The sequence below is a fragment of the Hermetia illucens genome, chromosome 4 (assembly GCF_905115235.1).
Source record: "Hermetia illucens chromosome 4, iHerIll2.2.curated.20191125, whole genome shotgun sequence".
NCBI lineage: Eukaryota > Metazoa > Arthropoda > Insecta > Diptera > Stratiomyidae > Hermetia > Hermetia illucens.
In genome coordinates, this window is record NC_051852.1 from 26,596,041 (window position 1) to 26,618,642 (window position 22,602).

General features: G+C 43.5%; 1 protein-coding gene across 1 annotated transcript in view; it reads right to left on the reverse strand.

Moving 5' to 3' along the window:
• The window catches only part of LOC119655718 (LIM/homeobox protein Lhx1), a 217,211-nt gene that overhangs the window by 106,313 nt on the left and 88,296 nt on the right, over positions 1 to 22,602 (reverse strand). The window contains exon 3 of the mRNA XM_038061750.1: positions 21,322 to 21,542. Within this exon, the coding sequence (XP_037917678.1) occupies positions 21,322 to 21,542 (221 nt within the window). The remainder of the gene's footprint in view (positions 1 to 21,321; positions 21,543 to 22,602) is intronic.

The window sequence follows — 22,602 nt, forward strand, 5'->3', positions numbered from 1 at the left end:
AACACAAAAATCTGAAATCTTATATGAAGTCTTGGTCTCAAAATATGTCCCATTCCGATATCTGCTCAAATAGACTTACTAATAGTGTGTTACCAATTTTTTGAGATCGACTGAGAAACCCCCCTTAAGTTCATCTAGTCACGCGGCTATTAGTGTCACAGTTATAGCTATTCAAATTTATCAATTTCACGTGAATTTACTGCATCTTGAGCCATGCAAATAAGATGCTGTATGTACACACAAAACTGTCATGCACTCATCCTTTGTCATACAGGGAAACCCAACACCTTTTATACTTGAAGCATCTAGGTTCCGGTTTCCTGGCTTGGTTTGATTTTTTGGGTCTAATTATGAGTAAGCAGAACGAGGAAAGGAGGGGGGTAAAGGAACTAGAAATTCAGGACAAATGAAATTGTAAAATCAAAATAAAGTTATGCTACCATGATAGAAGAGGTTGTGGACAATTAGCTGCCCTTTGCCGTGTGACTCCGGGCAAACCAAGGAAAAGGTGGAGATTTACTGTGAGTTATGAGACCAGCGGCCACGTTGACCTAGTAGATAAAACTAGGCTTTCGCTGCAGTTTATTGGTGGACTTTTAATTTGTCTTTTTCGAGACATTAATCACAGAAAAAATGCAAGTAGAAAAATGGGATGACTTTTGAGCCGAAATTCATTGCAAGATGAAGCCATCCAGGGTTTCCGAAAATTGTGTCAGCAACACGAAACACCCTAAATTAGTATAAGAAGGGAAACGACATAGTATTTTCAGCAATCTAATCTAGTCAAAAGTCAGTAAAAGTCCTAAAGCGAAACCATGGATTGGTGATGGACGATGGAGCACAACATCTGGGAAACGGTTGCTGAGCCAACACCAGCAGCCATGCTTTACTTCCTACTTCTACTTCCATGTCGCGATCGCTGGGGTTTCTTTTTTTTAATGGATAATTCCAGAGAGAAAACGGATGAAGATGGGTCTCGTAAGCCTTGAATTGAAAAACATTGTGTTGACTGGCCTTCCAGCTTGGGGGTAGTATAGGGTTGACAAATCTGCTAGGGAAACTTCCAATAACGAAGCCACGAAAGGAGCTTTGGACTGAGTTGGAAACACAACGGCGCCACCTGTACAGAATAGAAGCTGCGCAGCTGTTAGCCGATGCCCTTTCTCAATATAGGGCTGATATAGCTGTGTTGCAAAAAAATTGTTGGATAAGAAAATGCTGGGGGAAAAAGACTATATTTATCGTAGTTGTCACCCAGTATACCAAAAAATCAGGCAAAAAAATAGAACTTTCAGCTTTTAAAATAGTTGTTGTTTTCAGCTTTTAAAATAGAAGCGAACAGGGTCAAATTGCGGAACATCAACCTCATTAACGTGCGTGGCTCTACAGACAGCAGACAGAAAGACATCTTCTACGGAGAAGTGGAATAAACTCTCGAAGGCTTCACCGGTCGAACCTCAAAATAACAAAAAAAAACTCTTACAAGGAGATTTCAACAGCCGGGGAGCCCGTCTTCAAAAGACAGTATAGTCGAAAAAGGAATTTAACCTCAGTCACAAGAAAAGCCCGACTGACTGGCTTTATGATAATTTAAAGCTAGCTACAGAACAGAAGAATTACGCATAGGGGGGAAAGCACCAATCTGAAAGGACGGAGGCATTTCAAACTTCGTCGAGCGGAGGGGCGCTTCCATAGAAAGAAGGAAAGGGCTTAAGAGAGCCAATAAGTTTGTGAACTTGAGAAATGGAAAATCAATTGGATTCCTTATGGATATATACCTTGGTACCATCCCTACCGAGACAAAGATGCAAAGATGCTTGGAGTGGTGAGTTGCTGAATCAGAATATCGATAGGTTGGAGGTTCCGCCCACTGAAGCCGATGCAAATGCCATTGGTGCAAATGCTGCAGCCATCAAGCATGGAAGAGACGATCCGTGTGAACAATCGATTTAAGAATCACGAATCACTGGAAGACAAAGGAATTACAGTCGAATTGGCTGAATATGGAGGTCACTCACTACGCCAGGTGACAGGAACTGACCGTTTACTTGGGCGAATTGAGATCAAAATTTTTCAGAAAAATATCCATATTATTTTCTCAACGTTTTGACAAGCTGGATTCGTCCTGGATTCGAATAGGTGGGATACTTTCATCATATTAACCTTCATTATTTCCGAGTTATCACAATCTCGGTTGATACCGCATTTTAAAAAGCACTAGCAGCACTGTTCCAAGCAGTTAGGTCCGAACGATCGTAACTATTTAAAAAATGCAGTGACGTTGGTGATGGTGGGGTAGTTGAGTGACAAAATCGTCAAGAATTGTTTGAGTTGGTTTTGATTTTTTCGGAAAACTATTCTTCACTAGAATCCCAAACAGTCTGCTTTTGTTGTTCAAAGTTGATCTGATGGGGATGTTTTTAGATTGAAGAGCTCTTCAGCCGTGATGGTTCAGTTCTTGAGTTTCCTCCAAATTTCAAGAGGTTTTTCGAATCCGCCACATAAGCGGGACTGCGTACGCTTGACAGAATTAGTCTCAATGACATTTTAGAAATGCATAAAGGTTCGGCATCTCAGCTGTGTATGGCACAAGGTTTAGTCTGTCCTTCCTTTCAATATCTTGTGTGAGTGCTGAGGATTTTATATAGAGATTGATTTTGGTTTGCAGTTGGCCTGTTGGATTGCCTCTTATGCTTTTGTAGGTTGCTTTGTCATCCAAGAGCTTGCACTTTGGATGTGTATTCGCTGTTTTACATTACCACCGTGACATGTCCCTTATGCGCATTTATATGTCTTCATGGGATTCTCGAAATTTGTGTGCTTCCTTTCCTATACTTCTGGGAAACTTTCCTAGATGCTCATTTCTTTAGTATTTTTGGGGGTTTTATATAAGCTCACCATTGGCTCGCTTCCCTTGGCCCTTTTAATGTTCTGAAGTTTGGTGTAACATACCCGTTGAATAAGTGTTTCTCAATTCGTCATTAACTTCAGCAATAATGATCTTTTCTGCCGTGTTTCATTTGTTTGATTGACTATTTAACTTCTGAGGCGCTGACAGGTGGCGCAGTGCTTGTTAAGGTAGTGAAAGACCATATTTTTTCGGTAGAAATCGCCTCGAAGTATTCTCGCCGTATCTGTCCGTCATTGTCAATCAGTAGCGAAATACCGCTCCTATCATCAACAGAACAAATGTGTTTGATATCCTGTATGCGTTGATGAAAATAATACAGCCCGGGAGGTCTGTAGGGGTAATATCTAGGGTAGAAAAAGAAAACGTGGCAGACCTACACTTAGATGGAACGATGCTATACGTCAGGAAACCAAACAAAGCCAAGGTTTAGGGTTTTTTTTATTATATTTTTGATATAAGCTAAAATTTTCTTAACCTCGTTTTATTAACCCATATTTTTCTCTGATATAAAGCATCACATGCATAGCGAAACTGGAAAGTTTGGTGCAAATCATACTGATATTAAAATAAATGGTAGATGATGGGGATGATAGGGAGATGGCATAACCAGAAATGGTAAACAATGTGCTTACGGCAACTGCAGAGATGCAAACCTTTCATAGAAATCAAAAAAATCTTTTAAAGGTAGAATGGAAAAGGGGTAGTTTCATACATAATGGTTACGGCAGCTAAGCTTACCAGCTGGATTTCCTCTAGTTTCTAGTTTGAAAAGTAGGACCCTGTTAGAAATCCTAGAATTTTCTTAAGGGATAGTAAGAATGCAATTCTAGCGCGGTTAAATTTGTTGTGTCGGTCGGATTTTAAATCACCCCATTGGGCAACTTAATTTTTTGTGACCTCGTTCTTTACGTGAGTCTTGACATGGTACTAAACGGCGCTTGTAGACCCATCATTGCGGATCTAGATTTTTTGTTAGCCATTCAACCATCTTCTTATAAGCCGGTCCCAAGCCCGGTTGTGAAAGGAGGAGGGATAGATAGCTTCAGTCTGAATGACTGTACGCCACCGCAGCGTCTCAGGGGGTAGGTGAGGAAAGTGCAGGAACTTTGCAGTCTTGCAGATTACTCACTAAGGAAGCTATCTCAACACCTGGCAGCTAGGGATAAAATGCACCACCAACAATGAGAAGAAGGAGAAATTTGAGGTCCGGTACGAATAACCGGCGGGAGTTGTCTGACTTGGTGACTGGGTCGGGCTCTCGTAATGGACAGCACGGCGTCGAAACCGCTAGTCGTGGGGCGGTTCGACGTCTAGGCGCCACGACGACCAGGAGCACAGCTCCGCCTGCTGCAGCTGTTTCGCCACAATCTGTAGCGACCACTTCAGCAGGTTCGCGTAGGAAGCGGATGAAATGGACTGAAGAAATGAACCTCTTCATCATCCGCTCCTACTACGAAATAACGGCGGGGGCAGGTACAACATCTTACCGCCCCTTGTTGCATCAGAGATTCGTCGAGCGTTTCCCGCAATTCGGGCACGTGACTGTGCAGCGAGTCGCAGACCAGTACCGCTTTATTACTCGCAGCGACACAATCCCAGCCACCATCAGGGAGCGTGTTCGACTTGAGGTCATCGGGGAAACTGGTGACCGAGTGTCGATGGGGGCAGAGGCGGCGGCATCAACAACACCACACCGCACTGCAGGCAACAGGTTCAGTACTCGCCGAAGCACTCTTCTCCACCGTCCAGCTGAGGTTTCCGCTGAGGTTCGGGACGAATTCCAAAGAGCGTGTATGGAATTCTCGGATATGGATCCTTTGCATAGACCAGGTATTCCCAGGCTCTATGCATCTCCAGCAACTCCGGGAATTCTATCTCAAATCAATGATGAGATTGCATCTCGACTGTGTGCTGATATGTCGCTGCTGCAACTACAATCACTTGTGTATTGTGGTGCAGTTGCGGCTGTTAGATTGCACGGTCAGAAGATTCGCTTTCGCGTTATTGGTTTGAGTGACAAAAGAGATCCACCATGGAAAATTCGTCTGGAACGTCGGCGGGACTCACTAAGGCAGGACATTGCTAGACTGATTCAGATCAGCACTGGCATTGCCAGCCGACGGGTGAGAAATACAGTGCAGAGGGTTTACCGGAACTATGTCATCCCCTGTGAGACACCCGTTGTTGAAATTCTGGACACACTAAAACAGAAACTTTCTGTCATATGCAGTCGGTTACGACGGTATGGCGAAAGTTATTCCAGACGTGTCCAGAATGCAACATACGCGAGGAACCAGCGGAGTTTTTTCAGATCTCTCAACGAATCCCAACAGAGCGCCCAGACAATACAGTTCTCGGTGACGGAAGCGAAAGAGTATTGGGGTGGACTTTGGGGGTTACCTGCCCAGCATGCTGAGTGGATCACCGCCGAAGGCACCCGCCATGCCAATACACCTGGCATGAATTTCGCGGATGTTGCCGAAGAGGAAGTTCGACGAGCCATAAACACCTCGAAGAACTGGAGGGGTCCAGGTCTGGATCGGGTGCAGAATTTCTGGTATAAGAAATTTACCAGCGTACACAGTCGGTTGGCACGCAGTATAAATGAGGTCATGAGTCGGCCGGAGGAATTTCCACCTTTCCTCACTGCGGGGATTACCTACCTTATCCCTAAGAAGGACACGGTGCAGGACCCCGCAGACACAAGACCGATCACTTGCTTACCAACCCTCTACAAATTCATCACGTCCATTATTAGTGGGAGGATCAATGCGCACCTCGAGACCAACAACATTCTGTCCGAGGACCAGAAGGGCTGCCGAGTTGGGTCAAGGGGTTGCAAAGAGCAACTCATTATCGACTCGGTAATTGTAGGAAAAGCAACTAGAGGCCAAAGAAACCTCTTCAGTTGCTATATCGATTATGCCAAGGCTTTTGATAGCGTTCCGCACACCTGGCTAATCGACATCCTACATCTGTATCGCATTGATCCGAAACTAATAAAGTTTTTGGCGACAGTCATGGAAGGGTGGCATACCACCTTATCAGTGCGTACATCTGAAGGTGCTAATAGCCCATCCGTATACGGCGGGGCATCTTCCAGGGGGATTCATTGAGTCCCCTTTGGTTTTGTATGGCACTGAACCCCCTTTCATGGCTACTGAATGATGCTAGAGGGCATGGTTTTGCAATAAAGTATGGCCTACGTGCTAAGTGCGAACTGACACACTTGATGTACTTAGATGACATCAAGCTGTATGCTGGTACTGACGACCATCTTAGAAGTCTGTTGCGAATAATAGACATGTTCAGCCGTGATATTCGGATGGAGTTTGGATTAGACAAATGTCGAATCCAAGCCATCCGCAAAGGTCATCACGAGCCACATGCCGGACATAGCATTGGTGACCTCCACATTGAAGCTATGACCGAGACAGACTTCTACAAGTACCTGGGAATTCTGCAAGGAACCCATGCTCGAGTTGGTGACCTGAAAGAAGCTCTGCTGTCCGAATTCCTGCGACGTGTAAAGCTGGTGCTGAAATCGCATCTCTCGGGGAAGAATAAAATAAGCGCGTTGAATGCATTCGCTATCCCCTCACTGGCTTATGCATTCGGAATATTGCCGTGGACGAAGACCGATCTGGAAAACGTTCAGCGGCGGATACGGACAACTATGTCCAAATTCCGAATGCATCACCCAAAGTCTGCCGTGGAGCGGATGAACCTGCCTCGTGACATCGGAGGTAGAGGCGTGGTTGACGTGGCGGCACAACATCATCGCCAAGTCGACTCGCTGCGCGCTTATTTTTACAGCAAAGAGCAGGCGAGTCCCTTGCATGCGGCTGTCTGTAAGGCAGACTGTGGACTGACTCCACTTAACTTGAAGGATCGATCCTTCAATCCTCTGAGTGGGGTGAAGTCGGACCAAGAGCGGATCGATGAATGGAAGTCGAAGGGAATGCATGGTAAACACGTGAATTGTCTTTGGCAGCCATTTGTCGATTTGCATCTGTCGAACAGATGGCTGTGTGCTGGGGAGCTCTTTGCTGAGACGGAGGGGTTTATGTGTGCCATTCAGGATGGTGTGGTCGCCACCCTAGCTTATAAAAAGCTCATCATGAAAGAACGGGTGGAGAACGACCAGTGCAGAATGTGTGGTTCGGCGTTAGAGACGTTGGACCATCTCATTTCTGGCTGTACTGTTATGGCACCGGTGCAATACATCACCAGGCATAATGCTGTATGTAAGGTTATCCATCAAAACCTTGCATATAAGCATGGGCTGATCACGGGAACATGTCCGGTTTACCGATATGAGCCGCAAGCAGTACTTGATAGTTTTGCTTGCAGCATGTATTGGGGCCGGCAAGTTCTGACTGATCGCCATACCGCACACAAGCCTGACGTACTGCTAGTTGACAAGACCCCCATAATAGCAACATTGAACGGAAATACGTGGAGAAGAAGGTGAACTATGAGCCATTGGCTCGGGAAATCAAAGAAATTTGGCGTCTCGAGCGGGTGGTTGTAGTTCCCATAATATTGTCAGTTACAGGTATTGTACCTAAATCCCTGACGGATTCCCTTGATGTCCTGGGACTTTCGCACAGTCTGGTTCAAACCATGCAGAAGTACACCATTCTGCATACGTGCTCGATATTGCGGGGAGTACTCGACGGATTCTCCCACTGACCTACCACCGGCCACCACCACCAGTGCCCCTTTTAGTTTTTAAGTAGGTAGGATCGTCCTAAATGCTTGGCACTTAGTGCTAGCATTAGGTAAAATCCGGTATCTGCCGAGATTGTGGTAACTCGGAAATAATAATCGTTGGCACAACAATCCATATTGGATCAGGGCCTTGAAGTGTGTTAGAGCACTTCATTCAAGACCGTAACGGTACACTACAGAACACTGTAGGAGGCAATGTGGTCAGCATTACGCTTGCCCGAGATTATTACCCTGACTCAGGTACTCATTCAGAGCTGAGTCGACTGGTATCCGACGTCAAATCACGATACAAATCCCACTGCGGCCAGCGAGATTTGAACCGCAATCTTCCGTACGACAGCCTTGCGCTCTAACCACTCAGCTATCCGGACACATCCGGCCATCTTCTTGGTTACAAATAATTCTAAAGTGCCATAGCACTCAAATCATGTTGGTGCTCAGACGTGGCGGAAAGGAAGACGGGTCGGCAATCCTGTCGGTTGAACCAAAACCAAGTGGCCGAGGAGAACCTCCATAGTGGTGTCACCGGGAGACGCTGTATCGCATTGGCTTGGCAGCCGTGATGCAAAAGACGAATGCTCCGAAGGCCTAATTAGGGCGATCAGACCGAAGTCTGCACGGGGACTCATCTGAAGTGGCACGAAACCTTACCAGGGGTATCCTGGTACCATGGGAACCGGGATGACCCCGGGACTCACATACTTCAGGAGAATTGCTGTTGTATGTGCGTTCAGCTCGGGTGTTTGCGGTTGGCCCCCTAGTGGGAGCTTCATGGGGGTTGTGGTTGCATTCAAGCGAACAGAGATCTTCGGGTCTCAGCGTGGTGTTGCGTTTCAACACAGGTGCCGTACTCCTTAGTTCGGTAGAGATTTAGGTAGGTCTTGCATCCCCCAGTATGAATGCTGAGCCATGCTCTCGGTATAGACTGGTACCGTTGTTGCTTGTCACAGCAGCTCTAATTGTGGTCACAAAATCAATCCGTGTATAAGAAAACCGTGGAATTAAGTCCACGAGACAGGTACTCACGTAAAATCCCTAGAACTCTCGGTACTCAGTTCAGGATTGCTTCCATCAGTTGACTGAGTTGAACCAGTATATTGTGGTAATTCAATGCTAGTTGTCAACGCCGCTTAACTGTCGCAAAAGAATCGAATCGTAACACCGTGTACCATTTTCCCTGAAGTCATTTTTCTGCAGCCAACATAATAGCATGTATGTTGTTTTCGCCTGCGATATGGTTGCAAACACCATATCTGTAATCCTAGAAGATTTGAGCCGATTTGTTGACCATACTTCCCACTCGGTGATTACGCCGGAGTAGGTCTACAGAGATTTGTACTAGTAAAAGGCGAATCTATTTAGGATATGTCTCTAGACAGGTGATTATAACATCGTAATAAGAAGTTATTTCAGCAAACAAGGACTTCGTCATTAAAATGATATCATGCTTCAGATGGATGCTTGTTTTCATCATTCGAATCTTTAAATGTTATCCGCATTCTTAAATTCTATCTATGTTATGTAAACCAGGAATCCTCAAAGCAATTCACTGACTCACAACCTTCAAATGAATTTACACACCTTACATACAAACCCTGTCGATAAAACCTTTGATTTCTCAACAATTAATCGTGACTTAATAAACATTGAATGATTAACAATATGCAGTAGTTGTTGACAGCGCCCGGAAATTATGTTGCATACCCGTCGAGGGTCAAAGAGCACCGACACTGACTGCAAAAGGCCGGCTTGTGTCCGTCGAAAGGTGATAGCTGATTAATGAAAGCTCACAGTGGGATACCTACATCAGTCTTTAGTTTCATCAGTTCTATGAATTGACTAAAATAAAGGAAAATCCCGCTTGTTCATTGTCTTTGAATATCAAAATCTTCTGACCAGTTTTACACACTTTCCACGTTCTTCTGGTCCGCGTTCGTGCTCCATTCCTTCATGTTTTTCTAGTCCGAAATGAAGTCGAAGTATGGCGCCATGCCATCCACATGTCGAAAACTTTCCTCAAAAGAACAAGATCTTTGAAAAAGTATCTTATCTTCAATCAGAAGTGTGCTGTCTAAGCACGAGCTCGGTCCCGGCCAATTGATGATGCTGCTCTTCCCTATTTGGGTCAAAAATCGAATTTCTGTCACCTCTCGATTGATTTGAGATGATGGTGGCATCAGCACAAGTTCCTTTTTTACGATGGGTCTCAATGAGTGAGACTCTATATCATAATATTGACATGATTTTGATAGGTCGATGAGTCAATGAGTTTGGAGCTGCACACGAGAACATACCCGCAGCTTGCTTTCGGGGATAGTCACGATTTAGAGATTATGCGTACTCCCTGGCAGTGTACCTGGCATTGGGGAAGACTGTAACCTAGTAATCGGCAGAAGATATACGCCATAAACCGATAGAAATCGATAAGATATTTGAGCGGTTCGCAATAAAGGAGAGTACATGCAAGTCACGTTCGGGAAGGAGCGAAAAAAGCTTACTAGGATGGACAAGTCGACAAACAAATAAACTTTCTTATTAGGAAAATCCGTGACGCACTACTATCTCGAAGGCATTTGATCGGGCTGAAATCTACACGTAAATTCCAGTCATTTACTTTTACAGCGGAATTAACTTCGTGGTATGTCTCCTTGTCCATGGAGACTAATGAAAATAAATGTGAAGTTCGCGAGCGTTTTCGGCAATAGTTTGTCCCACCCGAAAGCCGCAGTATCTTTTCTTATCTCCTCGCACTTCAGACTTGTCCCCGGTACTTTATCGTAACTGAAACCATCGTCAAGTGAACAACTTTCAGTGACAACCGCAAGCCCATTTCCATTTTATAAATAACTTTGATATCAGCACGAAACTCTGCGTACAAAGTGCACCATGATGACCGTAACAATGTGTTACTTTCTCAAGTTGTTCCATCCATTTTGGATCCCTCCAATGACTCAACGAAGGGCCTGCGAAGGAAGGAAAAACAATGAGACCCTGGCATCTTTATAGGCCACTTGGAAAGCGACGGCAAAAGGGATCCTCTTTTTATTGTAAGACATCCATAAATTATTGGCCCACCAGAAAAAATGATTTTGCAAAAGAGCTTGGCCTTTGAAGCAGGAGCAGCCACTCTGCAGAATCATTTCTCAAAATGAACGTGCACAAAAAGAAGGAGCTCAAAGCACAAAGCAATTTCTCGGTATACAGAGGGGAGTAAGGTTTCGGCTTGTGTTATATTTCCATGCTCCTAAGCAGCTATATATGGCTCCATACACTATACACACTCCTTCCTTCAACAATACTATATAAAGTTGTATATCATGGGTCGTTCTCGCTATTTTACGATTCACTTCCATTCCTATCATGGACAAAGTGAAAGGAGCAGCGTTTGTAGCATTGAGGGAAACCTTACAGAGACTCCTATAACGGCCGTTCGCGAAACGATATGGAGGCCCTGTTAATGTTTATTTGACAAGTTTTATTGTCGACCGAACAATAAATTCTTTCTGGCCATTATGTACTTGAAAGGCATCATGGAAAATATGAAAAATCGGCAATGAAGCAACGACAACACAACGACTACGATGACGATGAGGAAAATAAAACGCCTATGAAGGTTTTCTTTATCCCTTTTTTCCCGAAAAATATTATAAATTCAGGAAAGTGTGCATGGGTAATGTGTACACACAGGTACCGTTTTCCTCGAGGCCATTTTGTCGGAATTTATGTTGACTTCTTTATAGTAGGAAAGGGGTTCGGCTGGGAGGTTGGCAGTTATAGATATAATCATTCAAATTATTACATTTTCAATAATTTAGGAACATTGGGTCACATAAATATGGAAGCAATAATCAGCGGTTTTACACTTGAGTTATTCGAAGGGAAATCATACCAAACGACAAAGGATCGAGGCAGGAATAAGGACTCCCCTATGTCGATTTTCTGTATTGTTATTGAAGAATTTCAATCTTGGCAGTGTGTCTGGGTGGCTCAGTGGTTAGAGCGCTAGGCTGTCGTACGCAAGGTCCTGGTTCAAATTTCGCTGGTGGCAGTGGAATTTGTATCCTCACTGGATGTCGAATACCAGTCAACTCAGCGCTGAATGAGTATCTGAGTCAAATCAGAGTCATAACTATGGGCAAACGCACATTGCCTCCTATGTACAGGGTACCGTAGTCCTGTAGCGTATCGTTACGGTCTTGAATGAAGGGCTTTAACTCGTCAAGGCCCAGAAGCAATTGCATTGTTTTTAGAAGGAGCAACAATATACAACGCTCAACCATTCTGGAAGCTAAAATGGAAGATTCGAAGTCACGACGGTCACCTACTGACACAACAAAAAGGCTCACTGCCCAAGCTCACATCGTTAGTGCGACCCCTAGTTGCACAAATCGCAGTGCCCTCAGCTCGTCAGAAAGGAAACAAACAATCGACAAATAAGCGAAAAAAGTCCCGCGAGGTGGGAACTCAAGCGGACGAAGCAGCGTCGATAAGAGGAAAAAAACTCAACAGCAACAACTTACGACGGAGGTGGCTCCATTGTAGCAAAGCCGAAGTCGACTATGACGGCAACATTAGCGCTAAGGAAAAAGAGAAGGGGCAAACCACGGCCGAAAGAAGGGAGATCTTTCTCGGAAATTCTTCGGAAAGTCCTGAAAACTTTGGGGTAGACGTTAAATTTATCCGGTGGACTTTAGCCGGCTATATATTCGTCGAGCTTGGGTCGAATACTGATAAGAAGAGTACGTTCTGCGAAACAATCCAGAGCAGCCTAGGCACGAAAGCAATGATTTTCAGCCTAGAATCCATGTGCACCCTTGAAATAAGGGATCTGGATTGTCTCAATAACACGCAAGAGGTGAAGAGGAGTAAGCGGTAAAAAGGGATTATCCAGATGTGAGAAACCTTAAGGTGGGAGTTATGTCTGTCGGCCATTGGCCATTGTCACTGCTCGGGGTGGATTATTTGCAGAATAAAGCGAAGGGCAGTTCCAACTCGTTGTTTTAAGTCCGGGGTATACGGACATATAGCAGGGGCCTGCAAAGGCCATGAGACTTGTGTTACAAGTGTGGCAAACCTGGGCACAAAGCGAAGGCTTGTGAGTCGGCAAAGTGAACAGATGGTTCCGTTTGCTTACAACGGAACTGCCTCAGGCCTTAGATTCGTAGAATATAATAGTGGAAAAAATGAACTCCGCCACGAAATCAACGAGCAGAAGGTACTTTGCTGGCAAGAGTTAATCAACGACGTTAACAGAGAGCCATGGGGCCTCGGATGTAAGCCGGTTTCCAAAAAAATCGGTGCCCATCGGTCACTCTGTTTCATGGAAGCAGTGAATATTGAAAAAATCGTGCAAGCCCTTTTTGCTGTCCAGATCATCCGAGCTGACACTATCTATGAAGAAATGAGTATTGGGGAATGCCCACTCTTCATGGAAAGGAACTAGAGGAGGCGGCCGGGACAAAAAAACACCAAGATTGGATAGTATTCCTAGGGAATTGTTGAAACTCGTATGCAAATGCAAGCCGAACTTGCTACTCAGCGCATTCAACACTTGTTTGCTAGCGGGTGTTTTTCCCTCCCGCTGTGAGACTTGTGCTGACAAGCAACGGCCAAGGCGACCTTGAGCCGCCGTCAGCGTATCGCCCGCTTAGCCTAAGCCTAGTTGACGCAATATGTGCTGCGGGTTTAGAGTGGAGGGATCCACAATTGATGCCATTGAAGAGGTAGTTCAAGCGCTGACACTGGTTGAGGCACACAGTCGCACTGTCGGTGAGTGGTGCTCCGATGCTAGAGGTAAGAAACACTTTCAATTTTGCTAGTTTGTGCAACATGGTTGAGGCCCTGGAAAATCGTTTCCATATTTCAGGCTACCTATCACAGATACTGAAGGACTATTTAAAGGATCGTATTCTTCTCTACTAGGACGAAAGACGACTCGGAATGAAGGTCACATCGGAGGCGACTTGGGGACTATCCTTTGTCTGGACCTTTGCATAGTCTTCTACGACGCACGATATTGATGCATGCTTGAAGTAAGCAAATGGATGGCTAAACACCGAAAACTGAAGTTGTTGTCCTGACCTGGAAGAGGCTTCTTACAGTTCTTCTTTATTAACGTTGATGAAACCATGGTCTTGTCAAAGCCAACGGTCAAATACCTGGGCATCATGATCTTCGAGCAGATTCACAACACCGCAGACAACGCTGCGACTAGAATTATTTGCCGGCTGATGTTCAATCCAACAGGCGCCGCTTGCTGATAAGCGTGGTTCAGTTCATCCTTCTCTTTGGTTTCGAAGTATGGGTTGACTCCCTCAGTAAGAAGATGTGCCGCAAGTACCTAGCCTAGCGGGCGGAGGTTTATATATCTCAGTAAAGGCGAGGGAAATAAGGAAGCTGTGGCTTGTGAAGAGAGAGCCCGTACTCTCTGCGGATGGCAGTAATCTTGGGAAAGAGAATCGAAGGGTCGATGGATTACGTATCTCATAAAACACGTGCGGCCGTTGGTTGACTACTACCTAACCCAGCTGCTTAGGAGAGATAGGTATTTTGGATCTTACTTTCATAAAATCGGGGAATCACGATCGCCCGACTGTATTTATTGCAAGGATGTGGTGGATGATGCCCTGATACTGAATAGCCCTGGCTGGAGGTATCATGTCAAACGGTTTCGGGTCAGAGTTTTAGACGCTGGCTTAGCGGGCAGTTTGTCTGAGGCAGGAGTCCAGCACTTTTTGCAGAAATGCATTGCACCTCCTTACCCAAAAAAAGTGGGAAGTGGGCAGTTTTATTGTACGTTGGCCGCGTCAGCAGGGCCGTAGAGAGAAAATCTGCGACCGGAGTGAAAATTATGCGGGAAAAGGGAGCCTGGGGTGAGAGTTATACAGATCTGAGGTGAAAATTATGCGGTTCCCCCTATTATCCCTTTTTTTCGTTGAAATTTCCACCATAATCACACTATTATCTTCAGGAATCCTCTCCTGAACTCCGTGTAGTCGTTCATGGCAAGCCTCCTCTCTTCTATATCGGAAATCTCTGTTGGTAGCACTGCGTAACTGTGATACTCTTTAACCTGCACCGTAACTAGCGTGAATCAGTGTCAATAGCCAGCTTTTGGAAATTGATTGCAGCTGAAAGTAATTTACGTTTATATTTTTACCGAAACGAATGCGGTCTTATTATTTGCGCCTGATGCCGGGAAGTATTTTATAGGTTCGTGACCTTTCTGATCCTTTTTGACCGCAATTCAATCTGCAAAGGGCTTTTTGGCTAAAACATGCCTCTCTGATTTTTTTTATTTTGACGTGTTCAAAAAAATAGGCAGTTAGGATCGAGAAATGTAGTTGGTAAGCTATATTGATCCCGATTAGTCAAGTATCCAACATGCTTTGAAATAACTTATTAAAAAGGATGCATATACGTATATAAAGCCATCGTGCCTTCCTAGAATCAAGGTATGCAATAGGTGGATTTGTTTTGAGTAAACAGCTTTTGGCAGACCGGCCTTTTTAGGTAGGGATTAGCCGATATGGCTTTTATGCAAGATTCTAGCCACAGGCCATTGGGCCACTTCGTCACCGCTGCCAGCTGTTTTGGGTACACCTCCGTTCATGTTGCTTCTAACTGTTTTGAGGTCATTTTAGATTTATCATGGAATGTATGAAGTAGGTACATTTTCCTTTAATCCTAATGAATGAGGGTGGTGTCCAACCTTATTTCTCTGTCTAACTTCCATCCAATGGATGCTGGTATAACCTTGGAAACAGTTTCTAATCAGGGATATATTTGCCAGGATGTCTCTGATGAAACTTACCCGGTGCCTATTCGTCAGTGAGCATTGCCATGGGTTTTTAACTATTCTAAACATAATTTTTACACAAAGTAGGCAGACATTTGAATATTTGACAAAAGTCAAGTCAGCATAAGGACCTAATATGGAATATCATGAGGAATTATAATGGAAATAAAGGTGCAAAGAAGGTACTTAAATGGTGATAAAGTAGACTTTGTTTTTTTTTTGTAAATAGCGCCCAATGTGGGATCCTAAAAAGTTCCTCGTTGACTACTCATGTTGTTTCCGTTTAGTCTGCCTTGGCATGTGGGTTGACAATAGAAGTTTGGGCTGATAAATTGAACAATGAGCAATTTTTCATTGGAATGAAGGTTGAGGATGTGTTTATAACAAAGGAGACCCAACGAACTCCGTGGCAAAAGGGTATTAGTTGATGATGTAATCCATCTTAGGTTTTTCCACACAACATTCAGGTCGAGCTGTTTGTTTCTTTTCATTTTACCTTAGATCTGATCGTGACACTTAGGTCTTGATATCACTGAATAATTGGATTTTAAGTTCCATCCTGGTACAAGCCCCAAATGAAACACGTGAGCTTTAATATTAGCCACCTTCCCGAATTGGCTAATAAAGTTGCGCGTAAAGACGCGTGGACGGGTGCTTCGTTGTTACAGCGCTTAAATATGAGCGCACCTGAGTAGTTACAATTCCCGATATTTTCGACTTATTTGACAGCTCTGCGTCAGATCAGTATTTTTCACCGATGGATCAAAGATGGTCTGTGGAGTCAGTCAGTGCGGGAGTTTTCTCGAATGTACACAGTGTATCCGAGTCGTACGGTGTCCCAGGTTTCGACAATGTATTCCAAGCGAAAATACTGGCGCTGATGGGAGCCTGTCGATGGTTGAGTCATGCCCCAAGCGTAATATAGCCATTCTGACCGACAGCCAAGCGGCTATTAGGTGTTTTACTCAGCCGCGATATTTTTTAGGCTGCTGGGGCAGTAGGGAAACTCCTCTGGATACCCGGTCACTGGAACATAGAGGGGAATGACCAGGCAGATGCACTGCCCAAGTGGGGCCCTGCTCTTGGCAGTCCTTCGGCTTTGGCCCGTTCATAACAAAACCCGATCGCGGGAGTTCTTGTGCCCGACGCGTGCAAATGTATACAAGATTATGCCGGTCCGCACGGGCTTCTGGCCAGCCTCGGCGTACCTTATAATTTGCATTAGCGAAGCTATGGGGGGAAGCTACTTCATTTGCGATTGACTGGCTCTAGTTAGAATCAAGATACGGACACTAGGTAAACCATTCTTTGAGGACTTCAGAGAGATCTTCAACTTCAAGGTGAGAGGGCTGCTTTCCTTCATGAATGTTACGGGCTGGCTCTGAAAATCTGAGCCGGCTGGATTCTGCCTCCTTGCTCTCATAATAGCTGTCATGGTCTTAGGAGTTGGAGCTTGGATTGCGTTTGGATTCCACAAAGTCGGATATTTTCACGCCAATCTTTTACATACTTTTAGTGTATGCTTCTGAGGAGCGAGTTAAGACTGCATGATTCCTATGATGTCAACATGCAGGTCAGCATGGTTTTTAGACTTTATTTAACTTACAATTTTTTTTTTTTTTGTTTTTTTTTGAGAAAGTGGATCAGGTGGGTTCCATTGACTTAACCACTGTTGAGTTTCTAGATCGTAGCCATCCATCGCTTTTGATGAATTTTTGAAAGAACTTTGCATCACCTTCTAGTGCGACAATCGCACCGGTAAGACGCATCGGTAAAAATTTTTGGGCAGAAACTTTGCTGCTCCTTTTCGAATTTCTAAATTATCAGTGATTTGATCCCCAGAATAACCTGAGTAAGTATTCGAGTTTGTGGATTCTCTTGGGTCAATCCTTTTTTGATTAGATTTCGACTTTTGGTTCGAACATTTAAAAGACGACAGAAATAAGGCTTATTTTTAATGGTACCCTTTTTTGAACCGAGACCATTACTGGCACCCTCGAACTCTATTAAATGCATGTTCCGGTAAAACTGCTTCTATCATTACGAGAGTTTCTGCCAGGTTGCATTCTTTTTAAATAAAAAAAACAAGAGAACAGCCGTATCTTGCTCGTGAGAATCGACCAATTGGTATCATTTCTCGAATGCACTACTGACAGTCATACACAGGTACAGCAAAGGCCATACTCATGGTTATCAGGTGATGCCACTTAGCAATTCGACTCATGAGAGGCTTTGCTGAAGCTGTTTCGAGGCGTAACTTGGTACTAAGAAGAGAGGATACATAAAGCATAAAAACTCCGTCCTCTTATCGATTTTTATTAGAAAATAATTTATCTAAATACTGAAAAACTGACTTTTTTTCAATGAGATCTCTTGTTACAGGTATTCTATGAGCAAATCTAATGTCACCAAAGCCAAGTCTAAACGTAAGTACGATGAACTGAAAACAACTACTTTGAGCATGCACACAATACTCCAAAATAATTACTTTGAGCTACACAAAGTTTGATTCCTACTGAAACGCCAAAGCGTAGTGTATGGGGCGGTTCTCGATTTAAAGTCTTCCCATTTAAAGAGAATTTATTTAGAGTATTTTCTCAAAATTTTCAAAGGCAGTTGCATTCATGGTTAATTTCTAGCAGAACACTTTTAACGTCTCTAAATTTGAAACTGAAGATCGTAGTGCACAAAAATCTTCCTAATTCAAATTCATAAATTTGAACTTTGGTCCAAGAATGTACTTTAATTGACAAATCACTTCACTCTGAACCATAACAGAATGGCAATACCAATCAAATTACAAATGGCGACATCTCAATTAGTGCTAAATAGCAAATCTGCTTTGACAGCTAACTTCAGTGTTCAAAAGCATTCTCTCTGTGATGTTTATATTAAAAAGCTTTTCTTCCGAAAAATGGCATATGCGAAACGAAATACAAAACCTTTCATACCTGAAGCGCACAACTTCTGTTACAATTTTTTCATGAAGATTAGCATCAGCTTGTATATTTGAATCGAATCTCTCAATATTATGTTGAGCACGACGGCATTTTGAATTGCTATTTGTCAATACGACAGTAAAGCGAATGAAAACCGTCAACTTTTCATTTGGATTATGTACTTTGAAGAGAGTAGAATTGTATGTTTGCCTGAACTAGGTTCAAAACTGTCGCCCGTTCTTCAAAATATCCAGATATGCCGGAAGCATGTAAATATGTAGAAGCTCCCACTTCAAAACTTTTATGCATAATGACGTGTTAATGACCTAAACATAGAAAGCATTAACATTTTTAGCATTGTTTCTTTTCTCCTGAATGACTTTCTCCATACAACCCCATACATACTTATATCAACCAAAACTTTCCAAGGTCATTAAATTGGAAACCTTCAAATACGAGAGCATTTAGCGCAAGTAGCTATAAACGTTGCTCTACATACGTACATGTGATTTTTGCAGATAAATTATTATGAGCGTCGTAACTTGCGATAAAGTTTATGCCTCCTGGAAAATTCTCGACGAAATGTTGTGCAAGACTCTATAAAAGTCTACGTGTCATGTGCCAGACTACTTGCCCGCCTCCTCACCTGTTTCAATACTTGTGTGTGTTACCGATGCGTATAGCGAAACTCATCCCCCCAGCTACCAACCACCGAGGAAGAAAAAGCAATTTCCTTGAAAATTAAAGGTGACCTCCCCAGCAATTTTAAAGTAGCAATGCGCTGAAAATGCTCACAATTTTCCAGCTTTAAGGGAGAAACCATTGAAGGAAAGGAAATGTTATTAAAGATTAATGCTATACACATCCTGGTTGAGTGGTAGTTGCAGTTGTTTGCTAGATAGAAACGTAGCGGAAAGTGTGCTCGTATTAAGGCATGTCCGTGTTTCCAGTTGTGTATATGTTGATATACCGAGGATAGACTCTTGGACTTGGTATACCTGTTCGCCTAGCTATATCTCTCGGCTCTAGGCAGTTATCTTTTCTACTATATACCTGGAAAGCAGCATGGAGGGTAGCAATGTACCTAGGTTATGTCTTTCCCTTCGTTATGAAACAGAAATGATTATGTCCGCAAGCACAATCCGATATAGCTATAACTAATACGAGCAGCGAGCGAAGCCCCAATACACAGTTAATGGTGACATGCGCCCTGAAATCTAAGTCCTTGTCAGCAAAGGACATGTCCGCCATCCCCTTGCATACACTCCAACTATATATACGATACATCTCTACCTCGTTTCCCGGCAAAATGGTGTTGGAAGTGAAGGAGCTTGATTTCAAACAGTGTCGCATATAAATGGACAGAAATTTGACTGTGCTGAACAGATATTGACATTCGTTCATTCACCGATGCCTCCCCCTATCTCGCTTGCCTCACCTCCCCCGGAAACACGTTTTGGTTGTGACAACCTACCCAGCACGAGGCGATGGTTTGAAGTGGAGTTCGCTCTTCTAAACAATCTGGAGCGGAAGAAAGAATACCACACTAGGATTCGGATGTGACAGAAGAAGATGAAAAGATTTCTCCTTACGTCGCAGGATTCTTTGAAGTTGAGTTGAGACGAAATATTTTTGGAGCCTTTTGGTTATCTCAGTTCGAGATCTTTGCTATTGGCTGCATTGAACCCCTCGTTATTTTTCCATATTCTTCCACCGCATGAAATATGGGGGATACTCCCCCTCAAAGTCGTCCTTTCGATGTTTGTCCCTTGTCGAAGCTTAGGTAGGTTTTCTATATTGCATGGTGGTGTACTATAAAGTTGTCGCATCATATATTTATGTTTATCGAGGGAAACAGTGGGATGAAACCAGCAGGCAGGGTGGAAAGTGAATGTCTGGCGTAGAAAGGAGCAGAAAAGATGTCAGAACTTTTTCAAAAAGGAACACAGAGAAGCAATGAAAGCATGAGAAACGAATGGCTTACTATAGATATCGTAGAGATTCCTGAGGTGGATGCGATATAGCTATCCAAAGACCAAAAAAAAATATATAAACCAAAGGATAAATTCGTATATCCTGGCTGAACTACGTATAAGGTTGAACAGAAAGGGATGCTATAGAGCATTACACGCTGCACGTGATAAAGATGACCCTATGGAGTAGATAAAATTCCAGAGGACATAAAAAAAGAGCTCAACACTTAGTCTTTCCGATCGTTCTTCCTTAGTTGTCCTTATGCTGGCTGCTCGTGGACTCTATGTTGACTTTGAAAATTGGTAAAATAAAACCCGATCCGGCGATAACGACACTAATGCCGAATGTATGCAAATGAATGAAATGAAATTACCCAGCCCGGGGCGGGGGTGCGCCGTTAGCGAGTTTTGGAAAGGGAGTGGAGAACCAGGGAAATGATATAGGGTCGGAAATGGTATATGGTATTATGTTACATTGCCATTGTTATTTCTTTTTGTGGGACTGTTTTGAAAATGTTGTTTAGCCGCTTCTCGTTTTGGGATGATGGAATGGCGAGCTACCGTCTAGCAGTAATGGACCTAGATGACCGCACAAACAAAACTGTTTTGCTCTGTGTGCTTCATGCACCACATTTCATGTGTTAACGCCGGTGTTTACATATGCTGAGGATTTACAGGTGCCGATAATTTATGTCCAGTCGTCGTAGCACATAATATAAATACACACGCAAAAGGATCAAATTCACCGGGAGAACTTGGTGTGTATCCAAACTCCAGTTGCACTTGTGAGCATGCTATATCGGTTAAAGGATACACGGAGGCGAACGAACGATATAAAATATTCATTTTGCCTCTGCGTATGCTGAATGTATGTAGGTCTGAACTGGATGATACACACGTGCTGTTATGGTAAATACTATACAACCGAATAGAGGATGCTGGTATATTGGTCTGTGATTTACTTACCGCTCAGAGATTGCTGTCCAGGGGCTTTGCCAAGCAGATAATCATCTTTGCAAATGAATTTATTGTCATCTAAAACGTAAAGCTGTTCTCCCGTACTTAACTGCTTTCGACATATACAACATGTAAAACAGTTGAGATGAAAGACTTTATCGCGCGGTTTTCGTACGAGATCTGATGGTGCTATTCCTTGTCCGCATCCGCTACATTTTGTTCCATATCGCCTGTAAGATGGGATAGAAATTTAAATTACAGGATGTAATGGATAATTTTTTAAAATTTTGAACGTAAGGATGAGGTTTTACTCGTTTGGAGTAGTGTGAGACCATCCCACAAAGCCAAACATGATATCTATGCTATTGCGATCACTGGGGTGCAAATGGATGTAAAGTTCTGATATTGCAAGCGGAAGAACATTTTGCTTCTATGGGTAGTAATAACTAGCAGTAGTTCTTTTTTTCTGAAGGCTTCTGGGAGCTTTATAGGACGATTATGGCATTATTTCTAGTTATCGAGTTGTCTAAGTTACTGAGAGTAATTCTTCACTACATATTCCCACCTAAGAGTAGTGTAAAATTGCATGGTATTGATGCCAGCAATGGAACAGCATTTGTCTGTCTGAGGTTGCGATAGCCAGATTGCCTGCAAGCAATTATAATGACCTACGTGCATTGCGATGGGTAAAGACCATTCAAATTTATTAAGTTCAGCTAAGAAAGTAGAAATCTAAAGAAATGGTAGAATTGACCGTGAAAATTCGCCCGTAATTACTGAGACGTCTGTCCGAAATGTAGGGTGATGGATTCTCTTAGATACTGCAGCTCTTCTCATGTTATTGAAGAGTTTTTTCGAGACCGTGCCAGAAACTGAAATGTAAACTAACAAATATCGTGTGAAGTTCACATGCAACGGACGTGTCACTTGAAAGTGGAAAAATAGAAATAATACCACGCGCGTGGAACCGGAAAACTCAAGACCCGGAAAGGGGGATTACCAGCGGATGACATCTTCAATTGACGTCTCCTCTGCCTTAGATTTTCGTGGGGAATAGCTTTTGAAGTTCTCACCTTTTCTTGGCATCCTCAGGCCATAAAAATGGGTGGTGATCTTTTTTCCTAAATTTGTACTTTCTGTACAACCTATGTTATGCAAAATTTTCGCGCACAGTGCGTTAATGAAGGTTTCTCCTCTTTTTCATGACGGAAACGGCAGAAGAAGAATTCAATCTTCCTCGTCTGGAATCCCTGAAGAGGATAATGGTCGGAATAGGCACAGCTTCCGTAT